Source organism: Xyrauchen texanus, chromosome 40 (assembly GCF_025860055.1).
Source record: "Xyrauchen texanus isolate HMW12.3.18 chromosome 40, RBS_HiC_50CHRs, whole genome shotgun sequence".
NCBI classification, from domain to species: Eukaryota; Metazoa; Chordata; class Actinopteri; order Cypriniformes; family Catostomidae; genus Xyrauchen; species Xyrauchen texanus.
In genome coordinates, this window is record NC_068315.1 from 33,158,598 (window position 1) to 33,173,328 (window position 14,731).

General features: G+C 38.3%; 1 protein-coding gene and 1 long non-coding RNA gene across 3 annotated transcripts in view; one reads left to right on the forward strand and one right to left on the reverse strand.

Annotated features, from left to right (window-relative positions):
- Window positions 1-14,110, forward strand: part of LOC127633779 (uncharacterized) — a 33,288-nt gene extending 19,178 nt beyond the window's left edge. Inside the window, exons 1-5 of one of the 2 annotated variants that reach the window (XR_007969256.1) lie at window positions 10,563-10,709; window positions 11,675-11,731; window positions 12,025-12,102; window positions 12,253-12,468; window positions 12,634-14,110. This is a non-coding gene — a long non-coding RNA (uncharacterized LOC127633779). Of the gene's footprint in view, window positions 1-10,562; window positions 10,710-11,674; window positions 11,732-12,024; window positions 12,103-12,252; window positions 12,469-12,633 lie in introns of those variants that run through there. The other variant, XR_007969257.1, reaches the window with a different exon arrangement.
- The window catches only part of erbb2 (erb-b2 receptor tyrosine kinase 2), a 144,434-nt gene that overhangs the window by 11,663 nt on the left and 118,040 nt on the right, over window positions 1-14,731 (reverse strand). The window contains exons 17-20 of the mRNA XM_052113070.1: window positions 6,572-6,710; window positions 2,179-2,301; window positions 1,868-1,966; window positions 868-1,053 (exon numbers count right to left, since the gene is read on the reverse strand). Of these exons, the coding sequence (XP_051969030.1) occupies window positions 868-1,053; window positions 1,868-1,966; window positions 2,179-2,301; window positions 6,572-6,710 (547 nt within the window). The remainder of the gene's footprint in view (window positions 1-867; window positions 1,054-1,867; window positions 1,967-2,178; window positions 2,302-6,571; window positions 6,711-14,731) is intronic.

A 14,731-nucleotide genomic window follows, 5' to 3' on the forward strand; every position in this document is an offset into this window, starting at 1 on the left:
TCAATCCTGAGGAAAGGACTAGGTATTCTCCACACATCCAATGAGGTTAGAAGCTATGTTACCTACCCTTTCCGTTTCGACTGAATTGCTGTTGTGTTTTCTGTCTTGCCGTTGTGTTTTCTAACTTGTTGTTTTGTTTCTGGATTTGGTGTTGTGTTTTCTGATTTTCTCTTTTGTTTTCGGATATGCCATTGTGTTTTATGATTTGTTGATGTGTTTCTGAATTGTTATTTTCCCTGTGGATTTGCCATTGCATTTTTAGATTTGCACTTCACAGCAACCATAATTAACTGTAGAAATGTATTTCTCAATGGAAAATTTTACTAAAACCGTTGTGCTCTTCATACAGTTATATGAGATGGGATTTTGGACCTATGAGGTTTCACAGTGGGCAGAGCTACCCAACATAGCATGAAAGAAACCAAATAACTGACAAAATGTCTTGTCATGTTTGTTTAGGAAAAAAACTAAGCCGCTAGCAGAACAGCAAAAAAAAAAAAGCCAGTTTAGTTTCCTCAGACAGTTAAGTGAATGTTCAGTGAGTCAGGCCCACTCAGCTGTTACATGAGAGCAGCAGATGCCCTAATCACTCTGATGTTTGCAAGAAATATTTCACAAAACAAACTCCAGCCAATTCCCTTTTTAGGGATGAGCTTTTGTTGCTTGTCGGTTTATCGCATCTTATCTGGTAACAATACTGTCACAAGGTACTCAAACAAAACTGCATTGTAGCCTATTCGTGAATAATAACAAATATTGTTTAAAGTTTATGTATCGTAGATTTGACCCACAAAATAAAATACTGGTTGATTCAATTTCTACAGCCTTCTTCCAGTGCATACTTGTTTTGTCCATTAGATGTCTTACCTTAGCAATCTGTACACACCAGTTGAGGAGATACTGTGAGCCGATGTGATCCTTGTTCTCCCTGACATAGTCCAACAAACATCCGTACGGCATGAGCTGAGTGACCAGCTGAACCGTAGATGTCAGACAGATACCCAGCAAACGGCACACATACGGACTCGCCACACCTGCCATAACATATGCTTCCTGTGGATAGACACACAAATACACAAGGGCTGGGAGTCGATTCCAAAAAGAATTGATTCTTTAATTCAGAGGCATTGAGAGTCGAGTTGATTCCAAAGCTTGGACCTCAGGAGGACTCTGCTCAGAGGCGTGACTGTATTTACAGTAGTTCCTTGATCACTAAACACATTCCATAAGAAGATATTTTGTCATCTTTTTGATCATTTTATCATGATTCATTCCCATGACATCAAAACATATGAGATTTAACTTTGCCTCCAGTTTGTTTCTTAAGAATCTAAATTGACTCAAGGAATCGTTTCCATTGATTCTGAATCCAGGAATTGGAATCAGAAAAGACACAAATGCTTTGTGTCAGCCACACAAAGCATTTATTTTAAGGGCATTTTAAGCTCAGGAGATATCCAGATATTCTAAATAAAAACTGTCAAGAACATGTACAGGTTATATTTCATTCAATATAAAAAAGGAGATTTTTAAAACCATTATTTACCTTGTGTTTTTATGTTTTACCTTGTGTATTTATTATTTATATTTGTAAAGTACAACAGTGGGTATACATGGTAGATTTTGTTGTACTAAATTTGATTCATTCTGGTTATATATATATATATATATATATATATATATATATATATATATATAAACCTCAAATAGGTTTAATTTTCTACCATATACACAAGAATAATAATAATAACAAAAGAAATTCAGCCGAAATATGACCCAGACATATCTTTGTGAAATTCACCCTCTTAATGACGTTGCTAATATTAATATTAAAGTGAAAATAAAGCAATCTCAGGAATACACTCACGTCCAAGATTTCTTTGTTGGCTTTGGGCGAGGTGTTCTCACGCAAAACTTTAATGGCCACCGGGATCTTAACGTTCTCCCCATCAGGAGCCCAGATACCCTTGTGAGAGAAACTGAATTAAGACCAGTAATGCAGTGAAAAAGGAAGCACCAATATAAAAATTCTGGATGATACCAGATGGCTGATAATAATTTATAGCACAATATGGCTATAAACTGATAAATGGACCATATATAAAACATCTACACTAATTTGTGTAAACACTTAAACAATTACAGTGGGATGCTGGTTAGATATGTGCAGTGTCTTACCTTATAGACTGTGCCAAAGGCTCCAGATCCTAGCACTCTGATTTTCTTAAGCTCCGTCTCTTTAAGGATGCGCATCTGAGCCTGATTGGGCATCGCTCCACTTGGAGTCAGAGGCTCCACCAACTGCAAGGAAAATTGAGATACCATGAGATAACAATATAAAGCATGTGACACAGTCAAATATAAAACAGACTTCAAACTTACACAGTTTGATACAAACGGTTCACAAAATTTTGGGGCCAGGAATAGCACAAGGCATAGAAGAATGGTGTACAGGAAAAAATGTGAGTCGATTCTCTCAAGCACTTCGAGTGTAGAACGTTTTTCGTAGGATGTGGTCCAGAAAGAGTCATTTTTGCAGTTTAGTTTTAACTAGATTGAAAAGTTTGTGGACAAACTTTAGGTTGACTTGGAAAAAGCCTAATCTGAAGGTTTATTGATAGACAGAACACTTAGACATGGCTAACATAGCTAGCATGTTTTAACACTTAGCCAGACATTACTAGTTTGTTTAAACATGTTATAAGCATGTTCCTAGTATGTTTTACTTGCACTTAGCTAAGTGTTGCTAGTATGTTTTAGCAATTAGCAAGGCATTACTAGCATGTGTTTGCACTTAGATAAGTGTTGCTAGCATGTATTAAAATTGCTAACATGTTTTCATGATAATAACAAGGTTCCTTGCTAGCCAAGCTAGAGTCAAATTAGCCATCCCAGAAGTCTCTACTATGTTCTGGTACAAAGATATGTGTTTTGCTACTTGGTTGCTAGGGTGAGCTCATTTGGTTGTTAGGCAGTTTCCAGGTTGATATTAACAAGGTTGCTTGCTGGCTTGAGTCATACAAGTCTCAATGATATTCTGATCGGGAGATATCTATCAAAGCCAATTTGAATGGAAGTCAATGGGTTTTGGTTGCTAGGGTGCACTACATGGTTTCTAGGGTTTGGCTAAGTATCTTCCAGTATGATATTTAAAGGCTCCTTGCTGGTCGAAGTCAAATAGGCCAAAGTTGATGTCGCTATGATGTTGTGTGGCAGATATATGTATTTTGCTAAGTGGTTGCTAGAGTGTTCCATCTTGTTGCTAGGGCTTGGCTAGGCACTTGATAGAGGGTTACGGAAAGGCTGCTGGCCCAAGTCAAAAGAACCCACTTCCATGTCTCAATGACAATGTGCTGCCGACATATGAATGTTGGTATATGGTTGCTATAGTGGTCCACCTGGTTGCAAAGCAGATACCAGGGTGATACTAACAAGGCTCCATGCTAGCTTGAGTCAAATGAAGTCAAATGAAGTTCACCAGAACTCAGACGTGTCTATGATGTTCTGGTGCAGAGATATGTTTTTTGCTATTTGGTTGCTAGGGTGAGCTCATTTGGTTGTTAGGCAGTTTCCAGGGTGATAATAACCAGGTTGATTGCTGGCCTGAGTAATACGAGCCAACAATGAAGTCTCCATGATATTTTGATCCAGAGATATCATCTAAGCCAATTTGAATGGAAATCAATGGATTTTAGTTGCTAGGGTGCATTAAATGAGATATGTGTTTTTCTATACAGTTGCTAGGACAAGTCCATCTTGTTGCTAGGAAGTTGCCAGGGTGATCCTAAAAAGACTGCTTGCTAGCCTGAGTTAAATGAGCCAAACCTAAAGTCTCTATGATCCAGAGAAATCATCTGTGTAACTTTTAATTAAAATATATGGTTTGTTTGCTAGGGTGCTCTAAATGGTTGCTAGGGCATGGCTAAGTACTTTACAGGGTCGTATTTAATGGCTACTTGCTATTCTGAGTCAAACGAGCAAACCTGAAGTCTCTACGATGTTGTGGTGCAGAGATATGAGCATTGCTATATAGTTGCTAAGCTGGTTGCTAGGCAGTTGCCAGGGTGAAACTAAAAAGACTGCTTGCTGGACTGAGTGTAATGAGCAAAACCTGAAGTCTGATCAGGAGATATCAATCCAAGCATTTTTGAATGGCAGTCAATGTGTTTTGGTTACTAAAATGCACTAAATGAAAGGTTGTATGCAGTTGCGAGAATGTTAAAGTGATGGAGTGAAAGAATAAAAAGCGTGGAGTGATTGAAAGATAGAAATGAAAGTGATGGAGTGATAAATAGGATGTAGCTTGAATCCTCTAAAGGAGTTATTACAAGGAAAAGTTTTCATACCTTGAATGGGAGTCAATACAATATAGGCCTGTTTGGAAGACCACTACAGGAATACCATAATTCCAATCAGTTAGAAAAGATACAGCAACCAGAGTCAGAACAATCTGAAGATATGTCCCGAGTTTTGTGGATATACTGTAGCTTGAAAGCTCTAGGAGGAGTATCGTTGGGAAATTTTGGGTCTCATAAGAAAAATAATAATACATTTAAATAGTAGATCAGTAGGTTGGCTCTTTCAAGCCAACCTAATGCTACTTTTGGACTGGGGAGGTTTTGAGTTCTGAAAGTTACAGAATGTTTTCATAGTGCATTAAACTCTAATATCAAAAGATCAAGGAAAATGTTATTATTCATTATAGGAATCCTTTAAAATATTTAGAATAAAGACTTTTGGGTGGCACTATGGCCGAGGTGCACGTGTAGTCACAAGCTCTTTCACAAATAATATATCTTACATTAATCCGCAAAATTTAAGTGATAATGGCCTCTGAAAGCAAATACAGGAACACAAATTAACCTAAAAGCCTCCACTACTAGGCTGAAAACAGTCAAACACTGGCTAAAGACTCAGAGGAACAAGCTGGCCGGCCATGTTACTAGAGCTAAAGCAGCAGGGAGTTTCCATGCTTGAAATGGTGAAGCAGGTGCTGAAGGAAACCGTGAAGTTTTGTCCGACGGATTCAAACAGTTGAAAGAGATGATTGAGATATCTATTTCAGCCGTCGCACAACTTACTAAGGATGTAAAATTGTTAGCCAAGGTCTCTGATACCTTGAAGAAACAGCATAATGCCATAGAGGTCTGTTTTCCCACTGTGAAGTGTGAGCTAGCAAATCAATGGGAAGAAGTTAAATAGTTAAGAGAAAGGCTCATAAACCTGCGGCAAATAGAATAAGGTTACAATAGTGTTAATACCAGAAACACATTTGTGACAGAATGGCATTCACCGCTTCAGAATAGACATTATAGATGTGTCGCATATTCCTCTGCCATTAATACATTGAAAGAGGTAGCCATTTTGTTTAGTAAAAAGCTCAGTCGAGCACATTGGAAATAATAAAGCTGGTTGAATAGTCTATGTGTGCTCGGTCATCATTAATACAAAGTTCTAACCCTAGCTTCTTTTCATCTTTGACAAAAAAGCTTTTAGATTTTTTGAAGACTACCATTTAATAATTGAGGGTGAGTTCAAGTGTGTAATCCTGCTCTTGATAAATAGTTAAATAAATCTGGCGATCTGCATACATTTATGACAGAGCTCAAAAGAATTGATGCTTGGTGAATAATAAATGTTACTACTAAGGATCATTTTATACATACCGCCATAAAACATTCACAAATGTATTATATTTTAATTTTGCCCCAATTAAACGATCACATTGCGTGTACACAGATATTACCTATTCTTATATCTGACCATTGAACAATTTTATATTAAACATCTTTGGGACTAATTACAACTAACAAAAAATCTTTAACTAGAGATTTTTATTCTACACCGTACACCTAAATGTTCAGCACTTATATAACGCTTTTTTCACCTTAGCGATTCTACAAAGTGTTTTACACTGTGTCTCATTCACCCATTCACAAACACACTCGCACACCAATGACAGCAGAGCTGCCATGCAAGGTGCTAGCCTGCCATTGGGAGCAACGTGGGTTCAGTGTCTTGCCCAAGGACACTTCAGCATGTGGAGTCATGTGTGCCAGGAATTGAACCGCTAACCCTGCGATTAGTGGACAGCCCGCTCTACCACCTGAGCCTTAGTGCACCTCGTTATCTTCTTATGAAGCTAAGGCATTAGGCTCTTCTATTACACTAGAGGAATTGACAACAGCTCTTAAATCTATGAAAAGGGGTAAATATCCAGGCCTAGACGGACTAATATAGTTAATTTATTTAGTTCTAATCCTTATTAGTTCCTTTAGGTGATGCAGTAAAAAAAATTCTGTCCCTTTACCTTTACAGTGGCAAACTTCAAAATGAACTTACCTTGGAATATGCATCACCCTTGTATCTCAAAAATCAGTTATGAGAATGGTAACACTTAAGAAGAATTGCAGTTGGATTTACAAAGATTAAATCCTATAGTACATATGTCAATATCGATACTGATAATTTTCTATGAGGTAAAAACTCAAAGTATTGTTAAAAAAAATACAAATAGAATAAAGAATAAAAAACATATTACACACAAATGAGACAGTAAAACAGATCTCACCTCGTGCTCTTGTAGAATTCTTCTTAAGGTTTCTTTTTTCTTCTGGTGCTTCTGTCGGCGCAGGTAAAACACCAGCAGAGCCAGCAAAATGATGAAGAGAAACACACCACCAACTGTGATTGCAATGGTTGTAGCAGGCCTGCAGGAATTTCAAAAGATTAGGGCTCAACAATAAGGATGGCCCACTGGCCCAGTTCAGTGTGAGTGTTTCAAGCCAGCTGATGATACTGTCACCCAATCAGTTGCCCAGAGCTGTGTTGTCACTATATCTTACATAAACAGTGTTTCTTTTCAAGAAGGTAATTTTAACACTGCGTCAAAAGCTGACGATATGGGAGCACCCTTCAGGGGACGTTGACTTTAAATCCTTATACCATCACGCAAATTTGTTTGGTTGGTGAGGCCTGGCATTCCACCTGTGCTGATGTCATCATCAGCATATAAGCCAGAGCCTGAACAAGGTTCTTGGCCACAAAGTCGAGAAGCTTCAGCTCAAATGGTCCAATATACATTTCCCCCAATCCGCTGGCTACATCAATTATTGAGCAAAACATGGGAAGACAAGGAAGCAGTGTTACTAATTGCACATAAATGGTCCAATAGTCACTGGTTACTAGTAATGGTATAGCTGCTAGATGCCCTCACCAACTCGGGGCACGATCTGATATCCTCTGCCAGAGCTATGGAGACTGCATATCTGGCCTCTGAACAAAGCTTGTCTGTTACAATAAGGTTGTTGGGTTGTTACAATAAGGTTGTGGGCTCCATAAATGAGGTGACTGTATGCCTTAAAGTGGCCACTCTTTGTTGATTGGTGCTCAAACGTGGATGAGGATGCAAAGAATTGCCCTGTGTAGATGATACTGATACTCTCTTTTATCCAATTTTGAGATTTTGGATGCAGTACTCACTCTATCCACACTTTATCTGGCTACTTATGTCCTTCTGGGCATAGGCATGGGCAAATAGCATCAATAGAAGACATATGTCTGGCTGCAAGTTGGGCTTTCCCTAACACCTTTGCCAGGTTTTACAACCTGCATGTATCTTACCTCTCCTCCGATGTATTCACATAGGAAGAGAATTGATCAAGACTGACATATTGGTTAATATATGTGTTAGATCAAAAACTTGGTCTCTCTATTCCCTCTGGTGAATTAGAGCATATGTAATGTTTCACTACCCTGTTGGCCAGTGTCATTTTGCCAAAGCCCTTGGCCAGGAGATCGCTCTGCTCCCCTCCTTCCTGCTAGCCAGGAAGATGTGCTAAGACATTACTCCAATACCCAGTATGGCTGGTGTCTCTGTCTTGGCATCAAGCCATTTGTTTATTGTTCCCACATTTCTCCTTATTTCTCAATATGAAGGTGTTGCGACAGCAATGCTCCTGACTCACCTTTAATGGCTAGTAGGCATTGCTCATCAGTGCTACTGCATTATGGTATACAACTCCTAAATGTCAGCTTCTGATGCAGTGTCGAATTTACTTACATAACCTTTGTTCCCTGAAAGGAGGGAACAAGAGGCTGCATAGCTGTGCCGCAGCTACTGATTTTTCGCTGTTAAGGGACCGAAAGTTTCGCTCTCCTTCCTGTAGGTGATGCTGAGCTGTGCCTTATATGTGCACGATGACTTTAGCATAGGAGGAGCACCAAGCTTCACCAGCCACTCAAATTGTCATGATAGTATAGGGTTTCAAAGTCTACTCCTCTTGAATGGTGCTACTATAGCGTCAGCTGCTGATGCAGTGTCTCGTTCCCTCCTTTCAAGTAACCAAGGTTATCTGAATAACAGAGACCTTTCTACTGTATGCCTACAAAATAAAAAATAAAAAAAGAAATTTAACAACAGCCAGATAAATTAATAGTTTTGAAAAAAAAAAATCAGAAAATTAAACTTCAGCATCCAAAATGTTTTATATCTGTATGTACAGTGTCTAATAATTAATTGGCAATGTACACTTAAGTTTCTCTTGCTGATAAAGTTTGATATGAATAGAATCTCTCCGTTTGATGATTTTTTTTTTTTATGTTTGTTGTAATGATTAATATCAGAAAACTGTAAGATTAATTTGTTAAAAAGAACATTTATTCAGCTTCTATTTTAAACCAAACTGCCAAGAAATCCAATTTACATGAGGATGGTGTTGCATGCCTGTTACTGCGTGGTGAACTTGCAACAAGACGTCTTTTTTTAAGTCAATGGTATGTAATTTAGTACAGTATTTTATGTTGAGTCATAAAAGCCTTTTTTGTAAAAGCTTTCAATGATAAATAGGTTTATAGTGCATTTTCAACATGTTTCCCACAGAATTCAGCATGTGCTGCGTGATTAAAATAGGTGCCTCATCTTCCCTTTACAGCATGTTCAGGGACACAGAACTGCACGCTCAGAGTAAAGACTGTAACCTGAAGACACAGTTTGTGTAAAACAGCCCTAACAAAAGTGGAGCTCCGATCCTGGCATCCTCCGTCAGTGTTCTTGGCTGCATACGAGAGGGAAAATTGTTGTCGGTTGTGCTATTCCCCTTAAAGAGTTTTTATCTAGAATGTTACCAAGGGGAAATTACCAGGACTGTCTGTGGGAAAGGAGATCCAAATCTGAACTACTTGAAGGGCCAGGTTTACCCCAGTCACTTTGGCCTATTGATGAGTTGAATAAATTCACTAACAATGGTTGTAATCAAAAGATAATCAAAGCATTTTGAATCATGTCCATTTATTCAGATTATGTATACACATTTGCGTATTTGATCTCTGAGGGGATCTGTAATCTAAATTAGTTCAAGGTAAGATCCTCAACTTATTTTCTCTTTCTGTCTCTGCCAATGGAAATGTCAAGAATCAACGGACTGAAACTCAACTTTGACTCCTGGTCATCATTGTTCATACTGGTCACTTTACTAGGTATAGCTGTATTCCTCTACATACTGGTCTGACAGGGCCAACAGAAAATAAATCTTACTATTTAGCCCTGTATAATTACTAACTAGATGTTTACATTTTGAAGCAAATGTGGGTGGTGCCACAGTGCTAGTGTAGGGGTGTTGCCAGGGTCCCAGATAGCAAAAAATGTCCGCACGGCTTCTTTTTGCCGCCGTCCCCAAGCTGTTGGCTATAGGTGCGTCCCACTGGCGGGGATGAAGCGTTTGCCGCCGAATTCGTCACTCCCATTTCTTGCGAGATGCCGCCGGCGGCAAGCCGCTTTGAAATAGCCTACAAGGACAGCTTAGACTCTCAAAATCGACCAGCCATGTTGGCTATTATTATTTTTTGCTCCAAAGCCATTAGGGTTTATAACAGATTCTTGACTCTTGATTCCATGATAAGGTAAGGTTTAGGAAATGACATTTAAATTACTTTGAAACTCTGAAGCGATTATACAGTAATATATGTAAAATATATTGAATTATTTATGCACAGGTGAAAATTGTTTACATTTCTTTGATTGATGCACATTGAGACATGCAATAAACCAAAAATAATTCCTTTTTGTAAAACTTACTTGGCAATAAATATCTTTCTGATTCTGATTAGGTTTTAAAATAGATATTTAATACAGGGTATGAACAATTTAGCAGAATAAATTGATGAAGTTAGACTTTTCACCAATGCCTGTATCAGTGAACAGTGAAAGACATCTGCAACATGGCCAAAATATCGGGTATACTTTAATTATTTTTTATTAATTTGCAACCATGGTGATATCTATCATAAACATGAAAATCCCTGTTTTGACGTGAAGGATAAACTCAATGAAAAAGCGAAATTATCCTCTGGTTTCACAGTTGCGCAGAAATTTCGTTTATGTCTACATTTTTTCCAACCTCGATTTTTTTTGTTATTTTACCTTTTACAGGTTTTGCAATTATGACCTGTACAAATGTTTAAGAAAGTGTTAAAGTCCCTGTAAAGGCACATGACAAAGACTGAACTGTGAAGTTCCGCTGTCGCCATATCTATTTCCGGTTTACTTGCGCGTCGCCCAAAATGTCTTTTTACTCGATGTCTCCAGAATCTTCCGAAAATACGCGTCAGCGATGTTCATCGCATTGTTGATGCCTGGTCCCCTGCTCCGACAAGCAAGAGGGACAAGGGCTTTAAACTCTACATATCGAGTTATCTGCACAACTACAAGGGTAAGTATTTTAATCTAATGTGGTGTGCCGGCAGATAGCGGCTAAGCTAGTTCGCCACGTGTTCATTTTTAATGTAACGTTAGTATAGAAGCTTGTTTTTTCTTAGTTTTAAAGCAGACTGTTTGTTAATTTTTGTGATAATTGTGATATCAATTATATTAACTTGGTCTCCTCTCAGTTTCTAATAAAGATCAGGGCACAGGTGAAGTCACTGTCAGGGCATTGTGTTACAGGTCCATGAGAAAATCAGAATCAGAATCAGCTTTATTGCCAAGTATGCTTACACATACAAGGAATTTGTCTAGGTGACAGGAGCTACCAGTCAACAACAATACAAACAATACCAAAAAACAGCAGCAAGACATACGTAATTAAAAACAAAAAAGAACACAAAATAAATAATTATACATATACGTACATACACTCACCTTCATACATACCCACATACACACACGTAGTGCAAATCTAATACAATCTGTATATAAAGAACAAAAAACAGTATATTATGTACAGAGCAATGTAAGTAAAAGCAGATAAACCTCACAGTTTGAGTGTATGGTGAAGCTAGAATTAATAAGACCGCAGTTATAGGCTTGTTACTTTAATAGCCCGATGTTCCTGGGGACTCGGCTAAGGTTATTCATGTTTAATGTAACTCAAATCAAATGAAAACAGTTATTGTAGGCAGGTAAGTTTCCCTAGCTGGTCCCCTCTGTGTAAAATGCGTTCTTATTCAAGTTTTCAACTCGTTTAAGATGCAATCTTGTGTTATAAGTATTAGGCTATCATGATTATTCAGTGAGCAAGCTATATAAATAAGTATTTAATATAATAAAAGTGTAGAGCAACAACCGAGGGTGTAAGGTAAAGGCTGAATATTGTAGATTTATTACAATATGTTGCATGTTTGAATTAAAATACCTGTGGATATGCAACTTCCCACTAATGAAAGTTTTATTCAAAAGGAGCACACACTCTACAAAGGCCTGACTGGAGATTTGCCTGATCTATCCGTCCTTCAGGTGAGTAGGGATATAACAATAGCACATTTCACTGTACAGTATGATATATCAACCAAAATCTGTATACCAGTATTTCATTTTCTTTTTCCTCCCTTTTACAAACAAATATTCTGCTTCAAAGAAAAAAAATGAAATTGATGTTATCATAAGGGTTCTTCATTATGAACTTGTATGCCATGCATAATATACTGTGGATAGAAATTACAGGGAAAGTTACTGGTATGATAATTGTGGTTATATTATATTACTATTATATTTAGTGTATTGCTAATCAATATATTGTTACTTCCCAGATGACAGCGGCTCGCTTCAAGAGCAGGTGAAGCAAGTTGGGACAATGTTGAAGACATTTGCTCGCACTGGGCAATCAGGTACAACTTGCAAACAACACCTGTGGTTGTTGGTTTAATTCCCACTGGGGCCACCTGTACATGTAGTAGACCTAGATATAAATGTCATAGTTTAGTAGTTGAAGGACCAGGACTGACTACTTTATTCTTTTATTCTGGGAACCACTGTAGGTGCAGATCAAACCCTAATGCTGCGACGTCTTGGAATTTGGCGATGTTGTGCGTAGCATGGACGACAAAATGCTATGCTGCTACGTTTCAGTGCCAATGTGTCTGTTGGAGAGTTATCCCTGCCAGGGGATCTGTTACTCCCCCCTAGACACCCAGGAAGATTTGGCGTTGCTTGACAACAGTTTGAGGCAGGATAAAGAGCTCCAGCAACGATTTGTAAGTGTGCCGATTTCGTTTATAACGCCATAGGGTAATCTAAAAAGTACAATTAAGATCGTACACTGCATATTCTACAGTCTGAATCCACAGCCTGTCACATTTTAAATTTATGAGAAGCTTCAGAGAAATGTAATTTGTAACATGTTTTTTTTGTATTTTCAGCTTCGGTTTTTGGCAATCAAATGTGGGAGGGACCTAAAGACAACCGTGTGGCGAATGCTTCGGAGTATCTTCTCTAATCACCTTTCCATCAATACAACCTGGACTGGTGTAGGGGATAAAGCATGTTTTAGAGACATGTTCCTGAAGACCATTGTTCAAAGTAAGTTGGATTTTTTTTTTATATTTAAGTAGATGTGTATGACCTTATGCCATTCAAATGGAATGACAGATCTTTATTTTCTACAGGAGCCATCCGGAAGAACCCGGCAACACAGGATGCCACTGATGAGGCGATCCAGGTTAACGTTACCTGAAAAGAGCATCTGAACATGAAGGTGGAAAAAGGCGCCGCACAGCTGAGAGGGACCCACAGCCGACCCCTTAAACCTAGGCTGACTACTGACACCCCAGCAACACTGACAACTGGAACCCTTTCTTTATCCTGCAGTCAGTAACATCAAGACCCCTAAAAAAGCCTGCTAAAAGTGTCAGACTACACTCACCCAATCCACAATGTTCACTGTGGAAATTGCTCTTTTTTTTTTTTTTCTCGTGACCCTGCTTTGAGGGTAGCTCCTTGGATGAATATGGGATGGTTTGTCCTTTTATACAGGCACACGAGGAATCACTGAAGATATGCTAATTTGCACTGCCTCATTCTGGAGGTCGGGGAAAACCGGTGATTCTTAGCCCACTACGCCACACAGTCCCCAACCTCTCCAGACATTCTGATTGGCTGTGTTCTCTACAGCCAGATTTTCTGCTGTTAATTATATTTATTCCCACTTGTTGTCATGTGTAAGTTGAATGTCAAAATGTATATTATACCTGTTATCCTGCACATTCCTTGATACCAAAGATCTCAATTATTTCATATACAATTTGCTGCTTATTTCATTGTTACAGTGCTTAACTATTCTATTTTTAAATATAGCTTGTAAATCCTAGATTATACATCTAATACTTGATATTTGCACATTATCTGGTATCAAATATTCTACTTACCGTGACTTTAGTATTGGCTTATTTCATTCCGTCAGTGCTTAACAATTCTATTATAGTTTGTAAATCCTATTTCATACCTCTGATACTTGATATTGCACATTAACTAGTACCAAAAATTATACTTTCATTCCATCACAGTGCTTAACTGTTATTCTATTGTTACATATAGCTTGTAAATCCTTGTGCCACAGGTCAGCATTGCAGTTATAATGGTATATTCTACTCCAGAGCTTTACTCTAAATTATTACCACTTAACCTATTGTTAGAAATGACTTGTAAATATGATGTTATACCTCAATTTATTTGGTATCCTGCACTTTCTTTGGTACCAAATATCCTCATTGCTTGTGTTTACTGGTAATTCTTTTCATCCCAGAGCTGACCTCTTTATATTATTAACAATTATTGTAAGTGTTACAATAGTGTTTTTTAAAAAAAAAAAGAAATTGGAAACCTGCATGTTCTTTTGTGTGTGTGTGTGTGTGTGTGTGTGTGTGTGTGTGTGTGTGTATATATATATATATAATGTTTGTATTTTTCTGTTATTTATATTTCAGTGATCTGACATCTTGTTTCAATGACAGTTACTGTACTTTGAAATGTGGAATTAAAACGCCAAATGGAAATTTGTCTGGTTTGATCAATCATTATTCTTGATAAACTGCATGCTATAAATATATATATATATACACACACAATAATCGGCGGCAGATCGCTCGAAAAAAGCGTTTGCCTCCGACGGTCCGCCTTCGATATAACGGCGGCGGAGCGGCGGCTGGCCAGTGTATCAAAGGCGGTAGGAAGGCGGCTGCCGCTTTTAAAAAGCGGCTGCCGACGGCGGACCGCCGTCAAACGTGTTTGCGATATCGCCATTCTGCCGCTTCTACTGCCGCCGGCGCACCGCCAGCGGACCGCCGACTTATTGCTATCTGGGGTGTTGCCATGTGCATTCTAGGTTGTTCAGGGTTATTATAGCATATTGTTTTGAGGTTGCTAGGGCTTTCTTGGTGATTACTAGGAGGTTGCTTACTGCTCAAAAGAGCCCATCAAGTGGCCTGTTTTAACGTCTAGCAGGCAAAAATTGTGTGATCG